Consider the following 25,583-nt stretch of genomic DNA (forward strand, 5'->3'; position numbering starts at 1 on the left):
ATGTGGCTTCTTCTTCCTATTAAAGGGTAAAGTCTATTCATCGCTGCTTTCGTTTTTTCGATTGCTTTTTTGATATGACTTTTCCAAGTAAGTCCTTTGTCAAGCGTTATTCCTAAATATTTAGCTTCATTTTTCCAGTCGATTTCTTCGCCGTCAACTTCTAGATTCGTTGTGGGTCGCAGTCTTCTCTTCTGTAATAATATTGCTTGGCTCTTGTAGAACTCGTTCTATTACTTCTGGGTTGCAGTGTCGAGTTGCTATGCCTGTGTCGTCAGCATATAACGTTAGCATGGTTCTTGGATTCTTCGGAATATCGTGAATGTATATGTTGTACAGAAGTGGCCCAAGCACTGACCCTTGGGGTACTCCAGCCTCTAAATCTCTTGTCGTGGAGCTTGATAAAAATAGTTTACTTGACACTGACTGACAGGACAATAAAGTTAGGTTAATGAAATGACAACGATCATCTTCAACCGGCCAACCAATGAAAAGGCTTTATTGGACTAGAATGAAGTTGCACCAAAATAAAAAACTGCAATATCACTAGATATCAAAACTTAAGGGCCCCTTACTTAAGATTCTGTTAAGCCGCAGTCGTGCAACTGGAAATAAAATTAAGCGTCCCTTAACTTTAAGCTACGCTTAGTTAAGTACTCATTTTAAGGGGGATTGGTGCAAACAGGCATGAGAGTATTAGTTAACTGCCTGATATCAATATTGCTTTGAATTTGTGTAATCTTTTGCTAGTTGAAATTCACAATTGAATTCAACGCTTGATTAAAAAAATTTTGCTTTTGCGTATATTTTATCACCTGATCTCGGTGTTCCTTTGGTTCTCTACTGAACCAAGAAAGCGTATCAGAAACCACTTTCCATTACTGGACGTGCAATAAATCTTAGTGTTTTTTTCCTGAATTTCTATTTTTAACTACAAAGCTTATAATGTTAGTCTTATTGTTATATATCAGATATTATACATTTTCCAACATTTTTAATTTTTTAACCACCGTTCTTCAATATTGAGTCCATATCATGTGGATTCTTTTAGATCTTTCTTACTCTCAAAATATGCAAGTAGACTTTCTTATTAATATGTTTTAACTTCTTCCTATCACACCAAGTTATAAAATCGACTTTAAGGGAATAACGGATGAAAGAGCAACCAAAGATTAGAGCGTACTCCATAATCTTTGGAGCATTATTACCTGCTGCCACTTCAATATCGCTTGGCAGCTCAACAGAACTACCATCACTCATTTTATGAATATAAATAAAAACACTGCGTTCTGACAAATTTATTTACAAATTGTCATACTGACATGAAGTGATAGCATTCAAGAAACTCGATTTATTTTCACATTTTTATAAATAATATTCTATATTCACTATTACTTCATTAAAAAAATTTTTTTTATGTAATTCGTTGAGAAATACAATTTTAAGTAACTTGTGAGCTTTTGCGGAACTCACTGCGTTCGTTAAAAATTAGGTATTTCGTAACTCATTACATAAATTGCTATTTCATATTTTTGTAGTGAAGAATTTTATTCAATGTATACTGTTAGTTAAACTCCCGAACATGGAATAAATTTTGTAAATCAAAGAGGGTTTTTGTTGTAAATACCTGTGCCCAGACAGGTCGATCAGTATTTCAAATTGCGCCTCTTTTTGATGGAAGAAAATGTTATACATTGTGTCCTAAATTTGTCCTATGAAGTCATCGATAACTTTATTGAAATTATCCTAATTTTCTTACGACTGCTCTTAGCCTATATCACATATATCAAAAGTGACATATTTATTATATCCGTACTATCTCCAATTCTTATCAACGACAATGTTAGAAAAATGTTAAACAAATATCAACTAACATGAAAAGATTCGAAATTGGTTTATATTTCGTCAGATAAATCAGTAGTGTTCGAGTAAAGGATTTTTATTTTCATCGACAAATTTTGATGTATGAACATATTCCCTCTGTTTTTGTAGGTTTTTCGCCGATTATCGAGAATAAAAAATCGTCAAGAAGGTTCATTGAGGTCGACTGATTTTCCTGAACTTATTTATTTATATAGAAAATTAAGCTTGATAATTATGTCATTGAATTATTCATCGAATCGGGCAATTAGTCATGAAAACAAAGGTGAAGGTTTTGAAGAATTTTGAAAAGAAAGAAAGAAATTTGAATTTGGCCAACAAACTTTATTAAGAACAGATCAACAAAATTACAAAATCATATCTTTTTAGTGTTTAAATCCCCAGTGTGTAACACCAACGAAACTATTTCCCCCATGTCCTCCATGATGAGCACCGCCATGGTGGCCGTAATGAGCTGGATGATGAGCATGTCCTATTCTTTTCACAACAGCGTTGAATCCAGAATGTGGATCAGCGGTATACTCCACCAATCTAGTGGTACCATCAGCTTCTTTTAAAGTATACGCTCCTTTCACATGATCTCCATCTCTATGTTCCCACTGGGATTTGACGTCATGTGTATGAGGATCATGAACACCATAGTCGAATTTATAATGGGCGGGTGCCTGTAGTTGAGAAAAATAATCAATCATTGCATTGGTGATAGGTTTCAATTGAATATTTCTAGATTCAATTCTACAGGGTGTTTCTGAATTGATGCGAGAGATTTCAATGGGTCTTTAGCAAAAAGTAAGGGGGGTCTTACATATAACTTTTTGTTTATCACCCTTTTTCTTCCAAGTTTGAAATTAGGTAAAAAAATTGTTTTTCAATACATCCACTTTGGAAAGATTTGAAAAAATGAAATTTGGCATATAACTGAAGCTAATAAAGTGGCAGTTTCTGAGTGTTTTGTTACTTGTTACCCTCAAATATAATCACAAGGGGCTGAAAAAAACAACCCCTATAATATTTTGCATCAGAATATTTTAATGCGCCTATATTTTCCTATTTAAAAAATTGATTTAGAAAGACAGGCTCAATCTATAACTTTTTAATGTCTTGACTTATTTTCATAAAGTAGTTACTTTGATCATAAAAAATAAAATACTGCTCAGACTCTTTTCCCTTAAATTTACAGAGGTTATCGCTTATTGAAAAGAAATCAAGTAAGCTGCTGTCGAATGAAGTCATATGATAAATAGTTTTATTATCCTGATTTTCTCTAATTTTCAAAGTGTATCTATATATTAAATAAAAACTATTTTTTTCAACTAATTTTAAAGGGCTGTAACTTGTAGGGAAAAGGCTGTTGAACAAATAGTTATATGAAAGACCCCCCTTAATTTCTGCTAAAGAATCAGCCTTTATAATCTATCGCATCAATTCAGAAACACCCCGTATATCCTAATGACGAGTTGAAGAAATGATAATAAATGATAATAATAAGTTCCCTTTTTTGCTGTAACTATAGCTAATTCGACACAAGTTATTGTCTATCTCTAGATATTAAAGACAAAATGAAATTATGACAGCTTAGGAGCTTATAATATTTCATATTTGGTCTTCTCTGAATTCAATACGGAATTATGTTGAATTTGTATAATTTTTACCAGAATTGTATCAATTACTCACATGATGTTCCTCATGAGCGAGAACAGCTGCTGAGATGATGCAAATGGAAACCTGTGTCGAAAAAATACACATATAAATGATAATTTAAAGAACAAAAACGAAAAAAGAACTCGAAAGTGAAGTGAGAAATTGTTAGTCAAGCTCCTACTAATATTCATCTTGCACGATAATTTTAACTATGTAGTTTGTCACGAAAACACTGATGATGGCCTTGAGGCGAAACATGTCCAGTTAATCTATCAAATGAAAAATCCACGACTCTGTTAAACCTCGTTAATGAAATTTTTCTAGCAATATCGATTTTTGCCTTCAAATTTTGAACTTTACAATCGAATGACCAATTGGCTAGGCTACACTTTAGACTAAAACGATTCTTTGGTCAGAATATGTCCTATCTTATGTACCTATTTTGATGAGCCGTTTTCAATACAAGTTGTTTCAACTGAAGGAAATCATTGGTACGAAAGCTACGATACTTTGAAGTCTCTTCTGGAGGCAACTTAACATTGGAAATAAAAGTGGCGTAACTTTTGATACAATAATTTCCTTAAGTTGAAATAATTTTTTTTGAACTCAGCTCGTCGAAATACATACGATAAATACGAAAAATAGCTTTCCGTTAAAGGGTAGGCGGACCGCAAAACTTATATTTGATTTTAAGATACTTACAGCGAGTTTGAACATGATGTAGAGGTATCTAGGAGATATCTGCTATGATTGATACAAAATTCAAATAACCTGGTCAATTTATACCTATAGAACAATGCTTACAACAAAAACTATCAGGTGCAAGATACCGAAATTTCAACCCAGCAATTACAACACCACTTGGGAAGTTATTGGCAATCATGACCTACACCTATTGAAATATTTTAATGGTCGGTTGCACACTGGTGAATAATTTTATTAGGATATCCTTATTGACAGAAGAAATTCAGAATCCATTCCTGCCGAATCACTACATGTTCGAATATTGATACAAAATTAAGAAGAAATACTTAAAGTAGCCTTTTCCTCTGATGTCCATAGATGGAATATGCACATGGACGACGAGTAGGTACAATGTCTTTATTATGCTCAATAGGATTTAAGAGCTTCTGGTTTTAAATTTTAAGTTTTAATACCCTGAGAACCCGAGATATTAAAGGAATACGAGGTTCCTTACAGGTTTTGTTAGCAAGCTCAATTTATGGCATTTAAAAAATATCAGGAATTTGTTGTGATTCGACAGAAAAGTGAAAATACTGCTATTCAGTAAATATTTCATAATTGAATTGATGTGGCCGAACTTGATAAAAATCCATAATTGAATTAAAATCAAATGAATCTGTTTTTCTTTCAATATTTAACCTGTAGACTTGTAACATGTTATGAAACATAGCTCACGTCGATCAACATATTAGAAATTTTTTCTAAATACTTACTATCAATAGGAAAATGACGAATGGACTCAAGCTTTGAGAAGTGATTTCAGAAAAAAACAAGTAAGCCAATATGTGAAATTTGCGGGATTCAGAACCTGACTCATATGCGCAGATTTCTTCCATTTACGGCCTTCATAGGCACATTAGGACCAAAGATATTGTGTAATCTCTTGATTAGGACCCTCAACCTTCGCATATCCTATATTTTTTCTTCCAAAAGTTTTAACGGTTATTGATTCTAACCGGCACTTATTCGTCATCAAAATGATCTGACCTGTCAATATATTTGATTATTTGTAGTATCCATACATGTTCGTAGGTAGAGTGATCTGAGTGACAATAGGTAAGTCGATCGCTTATTTATGTTCCCACAAGATTTCCGAAGGGCGCTCGCTACTAAACACAAAATCTTTGGCACAGCTCTGCTCTTGTGCAAGCCAAAAGAAAAATAGAATCTCATTTATACAAAATTCTTCCAAGAAGCCAAGAACACGTGCACGGACTGAGTCCAACAAAACAAAAGGCATTAGACCTCTCAGAATTTCGACTTACATGCCGGAATTATACATTTGGAATTGTTTTTGTGTGGCACTCCAACGCTTTCGTAGCTCTCCGTAGCATCAAAATAACATCCTTTTGATAGTCCTTGAATCGACTTGTTTTATATCTATTTATAACGGGCTAATTGTACTTATCGTTACGACGGCTCGTTAGCTCAGTTGGTTAGAGCTCCAGACTAACAAATTTACCTGGCGGTCGTGGGTTCAAATCCCACACGAGCCCAATTTTTTTTTGCCAATTTCTTGTTACTCGTTGTAAAAAAGATATTGAAGTAATCAGCATACAAAATTGAACATTGGCAGACAACCTATAAGCGAGAACATTGAACTCTAAAAGTTCTTTTAGAGTTCAATGGCGAGAACATAGGCCTTTCTGTAATGTCGATGCAATGATATTTTCTCTATAAGCTCTCTGTGTGCCAACAATATTGATCGATACGAAGATCCAATTTGTTGTGAATCATCAACAGTGATGAATGTCATACATCTACAGTCGGTCCGAATGAGAAAATAGGTTTTACAGAAGATGAAAATAAGAAATTCAAAAAAGCATGATATCTGCACATCCTTCAAATTACACGACTCTACAAAAAAAAATTCGTTCTTTGTCCTAACGTTTATACTAGGATTTTCCGGTTAATTATGCACAAAAACGAAAAGAAAATAACTTCTTTTGGTATAAAGTTTGCTTTTGTGATAGTTATAGTATTAATAGTTGTTCTTCATTTTTTTTTTAATTTTTAATAATTCAAAAAGACCGTCCGTTGAGAGTGGGGTGTTTACGTTTATAAGGTGCCGCTAGAGGGCATTCGAGTCATAAACAATGATCAGGTGTTGTTTACTAGCCCAGACAAACTTCAAATATCGTCAAGAAAGTGTAAATACGATTCTGATGCATTTTGTTTTATATGTGGTCAATTTATTATAATTCGTGACGTGAAATACGAATTAAAGACATCTCACGTTCTCTCTGAAGCCCATGAAGCATATTTTGACTTTCCTGTTTGGAATCAAGACAAGCCATGGGCTCCACATGTTGCTTGTTTTTATTGTAAATGCTATCGTTGAATCAGTCTCCTAAACACAGAAGCAAACTTTTTCATGCCATATATTTTTTTTTCGTCTAATTAGGATCTAAACTATCGAAATTTTATGCTTCGCAGTCAAAGTCAAATTTGGTGTTGACCCGTGTTATCATTTCAAGCCCAATATTTATCCCAGATGATAGATTCTGCATTTTGGTCTAAGGGAGTGACTGTCAATATGGTTTTTATGAGGCGTCAGCTGAAAGATCTTATTCCTTGAAATCTATCTCCGATCATGGAAATGACGAAAGTAAAATACGTAGATCTGATAAGCTCAAATTAATTCGAATTAATGACTTATTTTTCAAACCTCTTATGACATCAGATATCCTGGTTACGGGGTCCAAGTACATTGATTTCAGTAAGTGATGGTCTGCAAAATCTGAGTGTACCTGTCATCTTTCATTAACCTCGCCTGAGGAGAGTTATTATATTGAATGAAATTCAGGCAAGGTTACTGTGAAAACAAACTTCCGAAAATGCAACCTATTATAAAAATGCTGAGTGAATACAATATGGAAAGTTTTATGTAATCTGTGAGATAAGATAATAGCTTCTTTATAAAAACCAAAAAGTTTGGGCTAAGAAATTGAATTTGCATAATGTTGCTTTTATTTTCCCAATATTTCCAAGAATACTTCTTGTCTTGTCTGATTCCGTTGAAAACTGGTGAATAATGCCTTACTCCTTCGGGGCAGCATGTGTTTCGTCGAATGTGATACACGATATTCCAAAAACACTGGCGATACAGTTCACAGTCGAAATTCCATATTGTTTGAGTTCTGATTATAAGTTTCATTCATTTCAAATGTATTTGATTTTATTCTGTATTGTTACAAAATGTCCATATTTTGGGAATACAATGACATGTCAATTCATAAATATGATTATTTTTGGACATGGTATACTTCCCTCTCCGCAGTGGCGCTTGTGGTCGTAGAAATAAATCTCAATGTTTTAAAAATTCTAGTCTATCACAAAGTCGTTAAATTTAAATTGAAATCAATTCGAATTCATTGTGAAAATCATCCCTCTCAGAGATCGAATATAGTCGAGGTCGAAATGCACGAGATTACGAACGGTAGAGAAGAGAGAAACGGGTACAAGCCAACGGATCTCAGCCTCCCAGCCTCCTTTGGCCTTCCGAAAGCTCCTTACCTTGCTAGCTTATATTATGAGAACTATAAACGTAAGCGTGAGTTACTGTGTCAGTGGAACCAAATGGCGAATAGCCTCCTGTAATACGCATTGAACACTAAAAGAACTTTTAGAGTTCAATGGTAATACGCAATACACATTGCAATAGCACTACGGCCGCTAAATGTGATGCTTCTTTTGAAATTCTTTAGGGTTTTCACTCCCAGTCTCTGAAACAAAATCAATTGAAGAATTAAAATAATCGATTTGCTCCTTCGTAAATTCTTGCACTAATTTGTCAAGAGAAAATCAGGTGGAAAAAATTTTTGCTTAACAAAGAACTTGTAAATTATTGATATTACCATAAAGTTCCATTTTTCGTTCAATGTCAGGCAACAAATTCTGCCATCTGATTTGCTCCTGACAAATTAGTACAAGAATTTACTCAAGAGCAAATCCATTATTTCAATTTTTTATTGATTTTGTTTCAGAGTCTGGGAGTGAAAACTCTAAAGAATTTCAGAAAATGCCGAGTCCTCCCAGATTGAATTTCAATCGATAAATGTGACGCCTACATTGTGACGAGTTTGAATAGGAGGATTTTCAACTGATTATGTAGTCCAGAGTCCAGGCTTTTTAAAGGTTCAACAGAAAGTTTTTCGTTCCAATAAATTATCAGGTGAAAAGTTTTTTTGGGTTTGGAAATGTATAAAAGGTTTAATATGCAATTTCAATGAGGGATTCAATGTCCAATCGATTGTTATTATTCCGCTAATACCATTAATACATTATTATATTATTGTTTCTTTGTTTAGAATAATCGAAAAGATCACCCTTAATGGCAATAGATATAATAAACTGATTTAATTCAGATGCATACCATCTGAATTAAATCAGTTGTTTAGAATGATACAAAGCATAGTAGAAATAAGCCAAAGTTATTAAACTCGAACTCATTCTGCCTGAACATTCTTGAATTGAAAGAAATACAAGGTCTTTATGAAAGAATGTATACATTAACGGCAATGTGTATAACTCAGGCATTCTATAACTTGCCTGGGCAATGTATACTTGGGTCTCCTAGGTAATGTATGAAATACTACTAATGTGTTTGTCCATTTCATACTTTACCTAGGCATTGTATACAATACCCAGGTATTATATAGAATGCCTGCTGATCTGCAGGGAATGTGTGAAATGAAATGATTCAGGTGTGAATTCATTATCTCATCAAAATGGGCATGTACAGGATGTGCACAATTCGTTGTCTACTGAGGGGATCTCGAGAACTAGGTATAAGATCTAGAAGAAAACGGATGACACATTTCCGAGCTTTTTTTCAGAGAAACAAAGAATGGTGAAAACCGTAGCCTACTACTATTCTTCGTTTTTGAATTATTAGCAAAAAATGAGATTTTGACGATTTCGAAAAGTTCTCGTAACTTTTTTGTCTTTGAACTTACAGATCTGTAACTTGAACCATCTTAGGCACAAAAGTTTCTATTTCCAATTCATAAATAACAAATTCAATAAAAGTTTGCATTTAAAAAAACGAAAGTTCGCCTAATGACTCGAAATGAAAAATATCGTCAGTGGATTCTATGTAAAAAAGTGCCTCTAGAAGGTTCAAGTTTCAGATCTGTAACTTCAAAGACAAAAAAGTTATGAGAACTTTTCGAAATCGTCAAAATCTCATTTTTTGCTAATAACTTAAAATCGAAGGATCGTAGATAGCTACGGTTTTCACTATTCTTTGTTTCTCTGGAAAATAGCTCGGTTTTCGTGATCCCCTCAGTGGAAAACGAATTTTTCCCATCCTGTACTATTTATAATGTTTTGTAATTTGTAATTGATATTATTTTATGATTGGAATTTTTTTTTTTCATTTCCTGTTTTGATGGAGGTTTGAAGAAATTGAGATATATCTGAAATTCTGGAAAGATATTCTGAATGAAAATTACTAAGTTTTCATATCCTAGATGATATGTTCAATATTTCCTTTTCATATAAAATGAACATCAGAGACACTCGTTGATCGGCCGCCATTTCAATGAATTCGCAATGAACGAATGCGCTCCTTAAATCGTCAACGTCTTCCCTCATCAATGAGATCTTACCTTAACACATTGCCTGCTATGCGCTATGCTAATTAATAATATTTTATACATTGCCTGACATTTTTATAGAATGCCGGTAACATATATACATATAAGTTGGATTCAGAATATTGTGTGGTGCTCCTCACAAAATATAAGAAAATTTCAACATTGACGCCCACTATGATGTAACAATCACTAATCAAGACTCTGTATAGCGAATGAAGCCCGCTCAGGATCAGAATTTTAATCAATGAGTCCGTAACATGGATGCAATAATCTCTTTTCATCAGGAATTTTTATTATACAATCACCCCCGCCCTACATGAATGTGATCACTGATCGTAAGCACATGTGTAATATTACACATTTAATTCAAAATCATCAAACATTTGTAGAACAGAGAAACCAGAATGGAAGAAACTGATGAATTTATATTTTGACAACAATGGTTAAAGTTGTAGTCTATTTCAATAAATAAGATATGTACATACAGAGAAGGAATCAGAAATTGAAAGGAGTATATAGGAATATGGGGGTCACTGTTATCAACAAGTTTCTCTTTCTCTCTTGAAATGCACTTGGTCTAATTATCTAGTTATATTCGCGAATTTATACAATTCAATGCAAAAAATTCATACCAGTTAATTTCGGCTATTGAGATTGATTGCTGAACCTGCTTTAATGGTTTACATTGGATAATCTATAAAGGGGGACACTGTACCTAATTGGATCAGTTCTCAGTTGCATAAGTCTACGAATTACATATTTGGTTATCACAGTAATTTGTACTTATCAATGCTTTCGTTTGTGGTTAGTAGTTTTTTTGCAACACAGCATAACTTTTCTTCAGCAAAGTTCTGAAAGAAAGGTTGTGAGTTTTCTTCGAGATTTGTTACTTATTACCTCCTTGTGTTCAGGTAGTTTTCATAGTACCATTTCTGATGGTGCGTGGAATGGAGCTGGAACATACATCAGGACTACATTTCGATGTTAACCAGGAGTATGCACCTTCTTATGAAGATTACGTAAGTTTTCCAATTAGTGTAACCGAGTACGGAGTAGTTAATGAATTATTAGATGTTATCGAGAATGATAGTTTCAGAGGGTTGGTAAAATTGGTGATAACTGAACTACAACTTCTGAACCCTAAGAGATAGAAGAAAATGAATGGCATTTTGCTCACACTGAGATCCGAAACAGTGAACAGGTTCTAGGATCTGTTTCTTGTTGCCCATCCTTTAACCCTGCGTCATTGTTTTCAGATTGTAAATGTTTGTGTTGCTTCCTTTCAAGAAAATATTTATTAAATTAAGTTCTGTTTTTCATGGAAAATATATTTTACAATGACCTTTTTTTTCAAAAATACTTATACCCAACATAACATATATCGCCAGTAGTATACAGGGTGTCCCAAATTCGATGTCCAGTGAGGGGATACCGGGAACTGCAAAACACCTATCCGAGCTCTTTTTCAGAGTAATAAAAAATGGTGAAAACTGTAGCCTCCTAGGATCCTTCGTTTCTAAGTTAGTAGCAATAATTGAGAATTTGATGGGATCCAAGAGTTCTCATCAGTTTTTTGCCTTTGAAGTTACAGATCTGAAACATGAACCTTGTAAAGCCCGTTTTTTAGTAGAATCCACTGATATATTCAGAATTTTCTGGTGAAGTTTTGTTCTTTTGAATGTAAATACATAATAATCGAATTTGTCATACCCGAATTGGAAAAAAAATTGCAGATTTCAAAAACAGATGTCTACTGTTTTCTTCTGAACAACGGTGAAAAGTAAATTCATATTCGATTAAATTAAAATGTTAATTGATCATATTGGCATAGTATTTTCATCAAATTCGCTTCGATTCAATCCATAACAAATAGAGCAGGTGAGCATAGAATGTGATGCATAAAAAAGATATATGAGGTGGGCTGAAGCTAAGGGTAGATAGAGGACACGGAGTGAGTCAGAATAACCTGATATAAAGAGCGGTGTAAACAAAAAAACCGACATTTTTTCTAATTTTGACATATAAAGTGATACTTTTCGATTTTTTGTCGACAAATGAAATAAATAGGAGAAAAGACTTTGTATAATCAATTTCCCTACACCCCTTGATCTATTGAACATATGCACTATATATTTCTTTGAATATGTAATTTTTTCAAGCTCAAAGTTTGAAAATTCAATAATAGTTTACATTTCCAAAAACAGAATTTTGCCTCATAATTCAATTTTTCAAGATTAACACTGGATTCTTTGTAAAAAAAGTGCCTGTAGAAGGTCCAAGTTTCAGATTTATATCAAAAAGATTATGAGAACTTTTTTGAATCGTGAAAATATAAATTTTTGCTGATAAACATCATTCTTTGTTTCACTCAAAAAGAGCTCGGAAACATGGAATCTGTTTTGCTTTAGCTATTCTGCTTTCCAAAATTCCCCTCACTGGACATCGAAATTGGCACACCCTGTACACTGAAGTGAAAACATAACAACTGTCTGGGGAAGAGTTTTGTCAAGATTTGGAGGACTAAAAATCTTTCATTAGTTTTATTAAAATATTCGAATGTCATTTTCCAGAAACCGAGGGATTATAAATTCGAATATGGAGTATTAGATCCATATACAGGAGATCACAAATCTCACTGGGAGTTACGAGAAAATGGTGTTGTGAGAGGAGAATATAGATTGCTGGAGCCTGATGGTACTACAAGAATTGTTCAGTACACAGCTGATGATCATAATGGTTTTAGAGCAGTGGTGAAAAAAATTGGCAAGGCTGTTCATCCCTTGAGTGGCCATGATTCAACAAACTCTTATAGTTCTACAATTCCACAGGATGCAAGTACGAATTACGAGGGTCAGCCCTACTACAAAGCGTATGATGGTTCGGGAGAAAATTATGCGAATGGTCTACCCACTCCATCCTATTACCCGAACACTAATAACCTAAGAGTTATTAACAATTTCCTACCTCAAACTGAATCTCCAAATACTTTTGGAAATTTGCTCGATAATGTAGAAAGCAACCGCGGATTACTGGGAGTTGAAAATTTAAAAACACTGCAACAAGAATCTCAAAATATACCTGAAGTAATACCTTCACATCAATATATCCACTCTCAAGTTCCTTCTGATGAAATGATCAAGGATAAAGCGTTAATTTCCAGCTATATTGGAAAGCCTTCTTACATATCAGAAAATATCGATTTAGATTCCCAGGGAGAAGTTCCTGCATCCTTTCCAATGCGACAAGAAGTGTATGCTCCATCAGGATCAATGTCATTGAATAATGAATATCTACCTTTAGCAATTCAAACAAAAAGTGATGCAGGATATTCACAAATAAATTACGCACAAGAGCAGCATTCTCAAATTATGCAACCCTTATCGATAGGAATAAAAATTGATCACCCTCATGGAGAGTCTTCTTCTTCTTTTTATGGCCGAACTGGTAATATTGAAGATGACGCAGCGTACAAAAGCCACGACTCTACTGAGACAGTTTCCAATTGGTGAAAATTTTCATCAAACATGAAAAGTAAAAAGTTACATAATCTGATATTTTCTTAAAGATATTGTTGAATAAACACTTGTTACATATTATGCATTTCCTTCAATTTTATATTAAGAAAAGAATATGACAAATATTACTTGGGCAGTTTTTTCTTTCAGCCTAAGAATTGATATGTTGAGGGAGGTCCTGTTACTCTATCCTGTATTTTTTCCACTATTTAAGTCCATAGCTCATCACCGAAAAGTAGTGTGCCATTCTGAAATGAGATTAGTGATTGATGTCTAATTTGACATTCCATTTTTTAGTTTTTATAAATATTTTGTGTGTTTATTATAGGATTCCAAGATCATTTTTCCCCTAATTATAGAGAAGTCAATCCAGAAATTGATTGAAATCCAACTTAATTGCTCCAATTCCATTAGATTAATGATTGTTTTTAATGAACAGAAGCTATTTTGAAGGAGTGTGGTCTTCTTCGCCTCCTATATACTTTTTGGTCCAACGTCTTAATTAAGGTCGACCGAAATTTGCAGCTTTAATTTGACTTTCATTAATGTTTTGTATCGAGAACATCTTCATTAAACCCGTCAGAGTTTAGATTTTGATGCCGAATGATGGCAAAATAGGCAGTTTTGTTATTTTCATCTTTCAGTGGGTATATCCTATCCAAATATCTGAAATTTCTATTCAAATATAAGGAATCTTTGAATCCTTCGCAACGAAAAAACATTTTACGGATTTATTGAATCAATTTTTACCCTTTCTGCAGTACCCTTTCATATTCAACTGGAAAAAATATTTCATTTCATTTGAATGAAGATAATATTCCAAAGTAGGATAGTAATAATAACGGACTTAGTCTGAACAACAATTAAGACAAATTTATGAACAAATTATTCTGACTCAATTAGGGGAGGATAAAACTCGTTAGCAAAGGGTTGGAAAGTCGATTTCCAGTTGACGAACCAAGTGGGTGGTCAACAGGATAGTTCCGCATACGTTGCCACGCCTATCAGCAAATATTCCAGTGATTAATGGAATTATTGGGCCCTGATTATTATTTATTTATATCTGGCGATCGGAATTGGCTTCTGAATTCGATACGGGTCGACAAAGGGTGAATGGATTCATCCTTTCATTAATTTCCAATGATAGCTACGAGATATGGAGGTAGTCTATGACATAATTTGAGTTATTTCCATCAAAGAGATCACAAAATATGATGAAGAATTGAATACTCCAATTTTAAAATCTTCGGAAAAACTGTGATGGGAAAATATTGAAAACATATTTAATCTCATTTTCTCATCTTTTCCCTACAACTCGCACCGATCAATGGAAAATATGATTTTTTTATTAATTCAATTAAAAACAACAATGTTTTCAATTTTCGAAATATTCAACTCTGAAAGTGAATTCCTACTAATTTTATTATTATTCCTTATATTTCTGATGTTGAAAGAGAAAACCAATTACGAGTTTCAAGAAGACTGATAGCACTGAACATCCCTCAATCAATACTTATTAATTTATCGGAAAATTAAAGAGCAAGAATATACAGAGTATTTTCAAAGGTAAGGCTTTTTTGCACAAGGTAGAACTCATCAAAATAAGTCGTTTAACCAACAATTTTCTATATAAAATATTCAAGATGGCTGAGATACAACTCCTAGAAGTTCGAAAAAATTTCACTGAATTTCATGTACGGGACTGTGGAAGGTAACTCCGGCATCGCAAAAACGAAATAAAATATAAACATATGGCTGGACAATGAATGGTTCAGTATCAAGTTCATCGGATTAGATGCATCTGGTCACTTTTGGGAGAATCATAATTGTTGTATCCTGCAATTTAGGGGGAAAAAAATGTAGTAAATAGAGGCAGTTTCTTGAAAGTGCTTATGTTCGTTATGTTGAAAAAGTGCTATGAGGTTTCCTCATTTCATCCCATTTTTTGACGATTATTGGAATGTTCGAACAAGAAGATTGTGATGCCCATTGTGAAAAAAATCGTGAATAATTTAATTATTCTATTTTTTACACTTGTGTCCTAACCCAGGAAACCACCTTTCGTTTATTAAACATATATAAGTCAACTTATTCCGACGTATAAATACGGTTTCATTAGACCAAAATAAGAAGGACAAATGTCCGCGTGGTAGACGTATAAAATCAATCCTGGATATACGTCTCCTATTCGTATTTTATATACGTCTGATACTCGTATTTCATATACGTCTCTTAGACTACTTCAGTAAGTCAGAAATTACGTCGAAAACCAGTCGTCTATAAACGTCCACAACTCATATATTATAGACTATATTTCAACGACTTCAATGTACCAAAAATAGACGTTTAATAATCGTATTTTGTACTACAATTAAGTGTCAGCAATAGACGTCTCTGAACAATGTTAGACCTACTGTTAATGTATAGGATATCCGACGATACGATGATCCGAAATTGCATTAATATGTTTTGATCGATGATTTCGAATATAATAAATTAAAAGAACAATAAATGCACTTTCGGATCATCGTTTATATTGTCGAATATCGTATGAATGAACATTAGGCTTATTTGTTGTTAGATATTACTGTTCTGAATATAGTCAATCTTCAACATTTATTATAACAATCTTACCCTCTTCCATACTTATCCTTTTCATAGTTTCGAATAAGACATAACGTAGTGTCAATCGGATTTTAGGAAAACTAAATTTTAAACTATTTAGGTCTCAAACCAATTTATTCAGAAAATAATAAAATAGTAGTTTTCAAAATTCAGGTATATACATTGAGCACACCTCTTTGAATAAATATAATTGTCTATTCCTATATTTTTAGATTGCTTCAATCAGATGTACCCACATCAGCACTACGGCCTCTGTAAAATGTTATTTCAGTTAGTTTTAGGAGAAAAAAACATGTCGAACAAAACATACCAAATATCTTTTTCATCATATTAGTAGACTTGAAAGTGGAGAGCTTTCTTCAAAATCGGTCATTTTGTTTTTTAGCAGATGTTTAAGCTTGTCCATCACTATGTTGAATCAGAATCTATTTCAATCACTCATGACAAAGTACAATTAATTTCCTCCAGACAAAACAAACACAGTAAACACACACAGCTTACGAAACTATTTCAAGATGGACGACAAGGAGAACGAACTACGAACAGCGCATGCCGCGTAGCATAGCATAGAAACACGGCCGTGACTGCCACATGCGTGTATTGTAACGATAACTAATAGCCTATTGGCTGGTCGGGCCTGCGTAGATCCTCAATCCTCTGCCTACGTAAACATGGCACCAACGTTGCCAGGCTATCAAAAATGTAGTAGATCTTGAACATTCTCATAAATCTGCTAGGCTTGTTTGAATTAGAACTAGTAGAATACAATTATATCAAGTGAATAGAAGAGGGCTCATTCAGTTTTCCAGATCACAAGTTTAGACAGCAGAATCTTTGATGGTTGAAGTAATCAATGTATGGACAGGACATTATTTCATTTCATGTGACAACGCTGTGAATTGTCGATATATGTAGGGGTATAAAGCTCAGAAACATCGATATGACAATAATGAATAAAGGACCAGTATTTTCTTTTCTCCCTGATAACTAGAAGTAATGTAGTAGGTATCTACAGATGGCTTATAATAATAGTCATATTTGTCATTTCATGTATTTGTCCAGTGTAGACCTCAATGATGAGTGTTAAAAAAATTCGCTAATAGACAGATTGAAAACCTACCATATATCCGTTTAATATACCTGAGTTCATGGAGTAGGAAAGTAGGTTGAAATATGTACGACTTATAGTCGTATAATTTGTGGAACTTTATAGACCTAGTTTATAAATTATGAAAAATTATTAAAGCTGGGAAATAAGCGATATATATTGTAGGATGCATATTGTTCCAATCGTAAAAACACAACTGGGAGACAAAATAGATCTCATTATGTATATATGACTTCCACTTATAGACATTTCAAAAACCTATCACATATTCGTTTAACATAGGTGTAGGAAGTACGTTGAAAAGTACAATATATTCGACGTATAATTCGGAGATCTTGTAGACTTCATTAATAACTGATGAAAATGACGAAGAGTTTAAAATAATTGAAGTATATAAACAAAAAATAATCTTCAGTTCTTGAAAAAACTATTGATAAGAAAAAAATATATAGTGTGGTATATATAGCTAAAGCGTTTTATAAACCTACTACAGAAAAAATGGTATAATATAGACGTAAAATAGTTGTACTATGATAGACCAAAACGAAAAATATACCATCAGGATGAATATTAGACGTATACTAAACCAAGGTGTGTTTCCTGGGAAGTCTCTTCTGTCAGTTGGTATCGAAATGAGCCATTTCATAAAATCGTGTAAGATACGAAAAAATAATGAGAACAATTCGGCAATCCTAAGTTTCCATTTTCCTTACCAAGTAAAAATCGAACGAGCTAATATCCTAAACGAAACCACATGGTCGAATCAGGAGATAAGTTTTTTCCCACTGCTTTGCGATAATTCAGCTAACAAACGGTCTAGTTTCGTATTAGGATCTAATTCAGTAATTATTTTCAATATTTTTTCAACTTTGTCATTTTGATAGTCTTGTAGAGTCATTCGGGATAACTGAGCGCAGAGAGTGAGTGTGCGCAGTGCGTATATCTCGACTATGCAATGTATGAAAGAGGGGTTCATTTGGGTGAAGCAAGGGCGCAGAATCGCCAAATTAGTTTTTCATAGGAGTGCGCCGTGCGTTTCGTTTACTTTTTATTTGCAATCAACCAAATTCACTAGTTTTCGTGTTAATTTTTAGCATCTCTGCAAATTCTGCCAGGTCCAAGTTCCGAGTCCGACAGTGTTAAGCAATATTTTATTCGATCATGCGCATATTAATCTAACTATATAATAAAAAAATTTAGGTTCTCCTAGCTGATCAACTCTATAAGAACGCCAATTCAAATTTTGGCTTACTGGGGAAAGTGTGCGCGGGTAAGTGTGCGCATAGATTCATTATATGGGCTTTAGTTCAGTGAGGAATAAATTATGACATTGTTGATTTTCTTGGTTAAGACTAGTTCAATATTGTCCTATTTGTTCAGAAAAATAGGAAGAGCCACCAACAGGGCAATGCATCAAGTGTTGTGTTCACCAGGAATGGTGGCACGAACAATAATGCAGTGCTTGTAAAAGGCGCTTCTGTATTGACAATAAACAGCATTTCTCAAATATCAAATACATTATTTTGTAATTTGTTTTGATTGTGTGGTTCACTAAGCACTGCGTTCACTTACCCCGTGAGGGTGCGCACACTTACCCGCAATACGGGGCATGTGAACGCACTCCGACTTTCAGTATTAAATTTTTTTGTGTTCAAAAAAATGTGTCCTCCTTTTTTCAACATTTTCCTCATAAACTGTTTAGTTTTCACCCAAGGTTTGGAAAACTGTTGAGTTTTTACCCAACGTTTGGCGAACTGCTGAAATTGCCCATAAATCAGCTATCAATGCAATGAGATACTGATTGTACCATTTGGAATTAAAAGAATAAGAATGTGTTTTCGGTATAACCAGAAGTAGCAGAGATCTGGGAAAAGACAACAAACAATTACAAACTATCAACATGCAGTTGTTCACAATTATGAATATTGGTAAATCAATCCTACTTTATAGGAGCTGTTCAGAATTTCCTTCATTCTGCTAAATGCGTTTACGAGCTCTATTTGTGAAACTTCTCTCAAAATACCTAATTGTATTTTTCCTTTCTAAGCTGCAAGCATTTTCAATTCTCTGCATAAGTTCTTCCCTCGAATTTATTTCTGTGGTGTACACTTCGGATTTCAAGTATCCCCTGAGGAAATAGTCTATTGGGTTAAAATCCGGCGAACGTGCTGGCCGTGCTCTTATAAATATGGATGCATGGAAGGCACCATTCAACAATATTCGTAATTGTTAACAAGTGTACGTTGATAGTTTATTATCATTTGTTATCTTTTCTCTTGATTTTTTCATGCAAAAAGAAGAGACTTATACCTGTCATAATAGAAATGGGTACAATCGAATTCTTAATAAAATTGTACCTGAATACGTTCCTGCATGTTTCATTCATAATTGATTGGTTAACTGAGTGTGCTATGAGTGAATAAAAGTATATAAACGGTGTACAAATCAAAAGGTTTTACAATTAATCATCTAAAACTTGTACGTATAAAAGTGCCTATAGAAGGTTCAAATTTTAGTTCTGTTTCTTCAAAGACAAAAAAGTTATGATTTCGAAATCTAATTTTTTGCTAATAACTCCAAAACGAAGATTCGTAGAAGGCTACGGTAATCGAAAAAGAGCTCGGAAATGTGTCATCGGTTTTGCTCTCGCTTTTCTAGTTTCCAAGATCCCCACACCGGACATAGAATTTTGGACACCCTGTACCTTACACCATAAATTCGATGCATACCATTTATAAAATAATCAATCGATCTTGCAAATAAGTTAAATATTTAAATATTCAAAAAAAAACCGACAAAAACGCGACTTATGCAATTATAAAAAAAACCCACTTGAAGTTTTTTTAGTTTGAAAATGTAGTAAATGCTACGAAACACGAGTCACTGTTCCCAGTTATATAAAAGTGATGTAACAATGTAGGTTATCTTTTCCCTTAAAGTATTTTTTTAGCAGTGTTCTCTTCTGTTGTAGTAAATTATTTTGTTGGATTTTCTGTTATTAATTCCCGAACAGAGAGTATTTTCTCAATTAATTCCGAACAAAAAGAAATGGACATATATCGCACCTAAAAGCAATCATGCCGTTCCCTAAACTGCAATCTTTCCCCATTTTGCCACCAACAAAAGACATTCCTTTCGACCCTTCCGAAAATTATTTGACAAGTAACCACCGAAGGGGTGAATTTATACGATTAACGATTTCGCGCGGCGGATGCCAACCACAAAGCCTTCAACGTGGGGTATTTTGGCATGAAATCTAATGAAGACGTCAAGCGCATTAAAAAAGACCACACCGCGAGAAAGCTCTCACCTGATGATTTATGATGCTACTAAACTCTTATAATCACCACTTACTCTTCACCTTCGGAGATTATGTCCTGAACTACAATACCAGTTGTAAATATTTACTCTATTCGGACACTTGAATGCTGAATAATTTCTTCACGCAGAGCCACTTCATTCGTTCGGTTACAAGGCCTTTATGATATTGTCCGAGGATAATCATTCCATAGAGGATAATCTTATTCCAGAGATCTTTTGTGTTGAAGCGCTCTAGGATTTATTACCTTTCGTTTTTCTCAAATGTTATCGCAAATCTGATTATACAGTGCGCGTCAAAATTATGGAACAAATTTTCTCAGAAGAAAAATATTTGGCAACAAAATCCTGAAACAGGTAAATTTTTGTTTCACTTTTATCAAATTTTTATGCATTTTTGAAGGATTCTTCTTGCCTTCCCCATCAACCCTCCAAATTTTTTGAATAGGGAAAGTGGGTCATGTGGTACTTTTTTGGCAAGGTCTTTGTATCTTCTTTAGAGGCGTGCAGAAATTTTCAAGAAATTTTTTTTTTTTTAAATAAGTAAGTTCAAAGAGGTTTTCAGTATGTGTACTCTGTCATGGCTAATTTACTTTGAGACGATGGTACCTGATGAAATTTGTCAACGAATGAAAGTCGATGAATGAATTTTACACCGAGCGAGTGATCAATCTACCAATTAGCACCTCATTGACCGTTTGTTGTGAGATTAGGTACAAGACCTGTATGATGCTACACACACACGCTGTTGTATCTGTGAATACTATAAAGATAAATGATTTAGGTTAACCTTGCAATTTGCAATTTCGTTATTCGCAAACTATTGAAGTTAAGGCCGTGCTCCAACTTAAAAAGTGTTATATGAGGTTTAGTATAAGTTTGGAATAAAATGAATATTCTTTCCACCAATAACTCAAAATGATGAAAATGAAAATGCTGAAAGTCGTCAATTGATTTTCAGCTACCTTAATTTTTTGGCAATAAAATTGAGTGTTCATCTACCTTTGAAATGTGTTGGAGGCAAATGATATTCTCGAGATAAAATCCTGATTGCCTGTTTCACTATTTCAGCTGTTATTTCATTATAACTGGATATTTTGAAAAGAAATTTCAGGGTCAAATAGTAATCGATACTATCTTCAAAATTAGTGATCCTCCTCATCCTTATTCAAAATCCAGGGGTTGTGCTCACCCCCGTTAGGGGATTGAAGTTACGGGGATGATATGTTAATTATTTCATGATATTATATAATGACTCAATGAGCGGAGTGTGTTCAATGAAATGTATCATATCAAGTATTATTGTGTAAAATACATATTTCGATTTCACTAGTCCGGCTTCAACAGTTTCATAAATATGATATATACATCCCTATTTTTATATCAAATTCCACCACTAATCTGTTTAGTAGTTTTTTAAAGAATCTACTTCTTTTGAACTAATGAACATAAAAATGAGAAAAAATCAGGGATTCAAATGATTAACTCGTTATAACGTAAAAGAAGTTCATCATCGAGATCTTTTTCTTTGTCGAGTATATCGGATTTTTCAGTTTTAGGTACTTTTTATTAATCGTATCTCAAATGGGTCAAAATTCAAGAATCCCACAAGCAAAATGAGCATGAGGACGTTTCTCGATCAAATTAATATCCATATTGGTCATCACGAGGTAATTAGAACTATAGCATTTCGAGCTTGACCTATATCAAGGACTGAGGGGGAAGTCGAAGAACATGCATTAATGAATCCAACAGTGCGGGTACTTACATCAGAGAGAGCGAAGACAAAGCCAACAAGGGTCTAATTGACATGGAACTCCCGGTCATATTATATTTCTACAAAAAAATATATACCTCTTTCTACCAGATTCCCGTAATTAATGGGTCCATGATATTATGGGATAATCAAAATTAAATCACAAATTATATTTCAGATGGATCATAGTCGTTATTATAACAGCAGACAGATATTCAATTACCAAACTGACTGACAGAGACTAAAAGGACACTGTTTCATTGGAAACTGCGACACTAATGACATAAAGGTAAAAATATTTTCTGAATTTTTTATTAATTTTCCTACCGTCCTTTATTATAAGGCTCAGGGCCCAATGGAACGGACTGCAGGGGTTATAATTATGACGTATATTAACATAATATCCGGTGATACTTCCTGGGGTTAAATTTTATAACTTTGATTTTTCATGCTGTGAAATCTGTTGGGATGCCACATAACAAATTATCGAGTATTTGGAAAATCCTTGGTATTTGTCTTGTCTTTTGTAAAGGGCTTCGTAATATTTTTGGAACGTTTCAGGGATTATGATTTGAAATAGAACAAAACAGATTGAATTCTAATACACACGGGAAAGAAGAATATATTCGATTAAACCATAAACTGTATTTACTCAGCATTATATCCCCTGGATATAACTCTTTCCCCGCATATCACTATATCTACGGGGTATCCTCCACTTTTGAAAAAAAATCAAGTACAGAGTGGGCAGAACTAATTGTATACTGAGGGGATCTCGAGAACTATAGCAGCTAGAAGAAAACGGATGATATAGAGTTATTTCTCAATTTTCGTATATATTTCAAAATCTAGAAATGATAGACCGATTCAGTTTTCAGATTTGGATTAGTCAGGAAAAAAGTGCTAGTGAATGTGCCATCCATCATATAACTCACATAGTTCTCGAGACCCCTTAGTAGACAACGAATTTCGCTCACCCTGTACATACATTAGTTGGCTAAAGTTGTTATAAAATTGACTTTACATGAGGAAGTATTTCTGAATTCCATAATTTGAATAATTTCGATAATCTCAACTGCAGGAGGATTATATTTTTAATAGTGTTGGGATAGAAATTAAATTAAAATATACCTACCATCCTCTTCAAATTTTGAAGAATCATTTCTTATTTCTTGTATATTATAATTGTCTCCTGTATTGCCCTGATTAAAACATTCACGATTCTTTAGTCAAGGTTCTGGGAAATTGGAGAAATATTCAATTTAATGTAAATTTCTTAAATGCCCCACCATAAATAAATCAACCCTATTACCCTATATGGGTTCGAACTTGCATACATAAATTATAATTTATTGTCGTTCTCTTCGAGGTAATTCAGTAGAATTGCATGCATATATCATATAAAGAATAACTAGAAACACAGCGCTTTTGCGGGCTTGTTCAAATTCCTCTCGAAATTATGAATAAATTGGTCAGTTATGTTTTTTCTGTAAATGCAGGATATATATTGCTTGTTCTTTCTCTTTTTTATCTTTCGTTATTTTTATGAAATGGATAATAAGTGAATAATTTGGTTCAATAAAGGAAAAAAATAATCGAGTACAAGCCTTAAAGGTTAACCTATTAAGATACAAATGTACTATTTCAGGTAAAATTTATCCTGAAAACAACTGACATATGTAGGGAAATATAAAATACAACTTTCTGAAATAAAAATTCCTAATCAGTCAGCAGTCACCCACCCAAGTACTGAACTCGTCCATTTCTTGATACTTCCAGGAAAAATTCATTTTGCCAATAATTCCGAAAGTACAGATGCGATTCTAAAACAACTGCAAAAGGTTCATTGGCCAGAAATAGAACTAGTTTTTTGGATTTTTCGGATTCTCACCCCTAGCTGAATTATAACTCTGGAAAGAATGAATAGATTTATCAGTTTCGAATTCTTATCTACCCAAAAAAAATACTTTCTGAAGAATAGTAATGTACCTACATACCATAAATGGTTTACTATTTCTTAACTTACGGTATTTACATGGGGGTTGAAATGAACAGTCCTTTCTATAAATTTTGCATAACTTTTCAGATATTCCTGACATTAGAAAAAAAAATTCGAACGGAAATTCAATTTTAAAAAAATTTTGTGCCCTGGGTTTAAATTTTTATCACAAGCAGTTTTCGAGGAAATTATTGAATTGTGAAATCACTTTTTCTGCGATTGATCCTTTCAATGTTTTAACTTAGCTATAGGGTTCATAATTAGAAAACGTTCTTGAAAACTTGCTTCTATTGTCCATGAAATCATCTATTGAAAGAATTGAAACGTATAATCACCTTTGCCAAGTATTATTACTTCAAGCGGATAGTCAGCGGTGCGACAAAAAAAAAATTGGTTTTGCTGTTTTATATTGAAATACATATTAGGACAAATTAACAATAATTTCTATTTTCAATCCATGCATTTTTCAAGTTGGAGGAGAAACTTGAATTGGTTATTTTTTCTTGTTGTATTCCAAAAAAGTACTTAGTATTCAAAATTCAAATGAATTATACCTTTCATCTGGCATATACTCAAATCGATAAGAACCCAAAAATTCAATTTGCAATATCCTGAAACCACTGAGGAAACGACATGCATGCATTCTCGTATGAATGACACTTTTTTCGATTGCAGCAACACGTGTTAATGTTCTTTCGGTTTGCATAAAAAGAGAACCCGTTGAATACAACTAATTCGTGGCACCCTATGTGAAGAAAAGAAGTTTAAATTAGACCATATGTTGGACAGACGGACAGAGGAAGCCCGCCGACATTCAAATGCTAGGTCGCGAGTCAAAGAAACTTACCTGCGCGACCCTTGAATAATTTAGAACATAACGGGTTTTATAGTTTTCATTCATCTACTTCTACACGCTGAGAAAAAAATAACTAGTATCTAGTGAACAACCCATCATATTCTTGTCGACTCCCGCGTCTTTCAATTGAAGGGTTACCCTAATGACTTTCATTATAGATTGGAGTTATGCCGGAAATATTTTATGATTGATTTATTGATTGATAGAAGCTTTGAGAAATTTTATTTTGACATGGATGTATCTGATTCCTTGTTTTTCTCATGTAGATGAGATTGATGAGTTTTTTTCTGTTAACTGATCCATATATTATATGGATCAATTTTTTTTTATTCAGTGAAAATGTTTTTTCGTCGACCTCAACAAAAAATGACATTTGACGTGTACTTATAATCGAACAAAAAGTCGAATATTTCGGTAATTATTTTTCATCCGCAGAAACTTTTCGTCCGTAAAGTTTTTACGTCTGCTGTGGTCACTATGATACGGCACGGAGTAAGAATGCGTCGATTAAGTCATTTTTTGAAGCCACGATTTAACATAAGT

At 33.6% G+C, this 25,583-nt stretch overlaps 2 protein-coding genes and 1 non-coding gene across 4 annotated transcripts; 2 read left to right on the top strand and 1 right to left on the bottom strand.

Annotated features, from left to right (window-relative positions):
- Positions 1-2,211: 2,211 nt before the first annotated feature.
- LOC123315809 (cuticle protein 19-like) lies at positions 2,212-4,493 on the bottom strand. 2 transcript variants are annotated; one of them, XM_044901669.1, is made up of 3 exons: positions 4,222-4,493; positions 3,553-3,603; positions 2,212-2,543 (listed from the first exon to the last, which is right to left on the bottom strand). In XM_044901669.1, exons 1-3 carry the CDS (start codon positions 4,234-4,236, stop codon positions 2,244-2,246), a joined length of 366 nt encoding a protein of 121 aa, XP_044757604.1. In that variant the 5' UTR covers positions 4,237-4,493; the 3' UTR covers positions 2,212-2,243. The 2 variants fall into 2 exon arrangements, with proteins under 2 accessions (XP_044757604.1, XP_044757603.1); XM_044901668.1 differs by lacking the exon at positions 4,222-4,493 and having other exon boundaries at positions 3,553-3,684.
- Positions 4,494-5,680: 1,187 nt separating this feature from the next.
- On the top strand, positions 5,681-5,759 carry Trnav-aac. The gene is given in 2 exon segments: positions 5,681-5,718; positions 5,724-5,759. It is a non-coding gene; the product is annotated as a tRNA-Val (tRNA).
- Positions 5,760-10,520: 4,761 nt separating this feature from the next.
- LOC123315808 lies at positions 10,521-13,419 on the top strand. Its single transcript, XM_044901667.1, has 3 exons — positions 10,521-10,667; positions 10,775-10,882; positions 12,434-13,419. The coding sequence occupies exons 1-3, from the start codon at positions 10,653-10,655 to the stop codon at positions 13,370-13,372; spliced, it is 1,062 nt and encodes a 353-aa protein (XP_044757602.1). The 5' UTR covers positions 10,521-10,652; the 3' UTR covers positions 13,373-13,419.
- Positions 13,420-25,583: the final 12,164 nt, after the last annotated feature.

This window comes from Coccinella septempunctata, chromosome 6, assembly GCF_907165205.1.
Source record: "Coccinella septempunctata chromosome 6, icCocSept1.1, whole genome shotgun sequence".
Lineage (NCBI taxonomy): Eukaryota > Metazoa > Arthropoda > Insecta > Coleoptera > Coccinellidae > Coccinella > Coccinella septempunctata.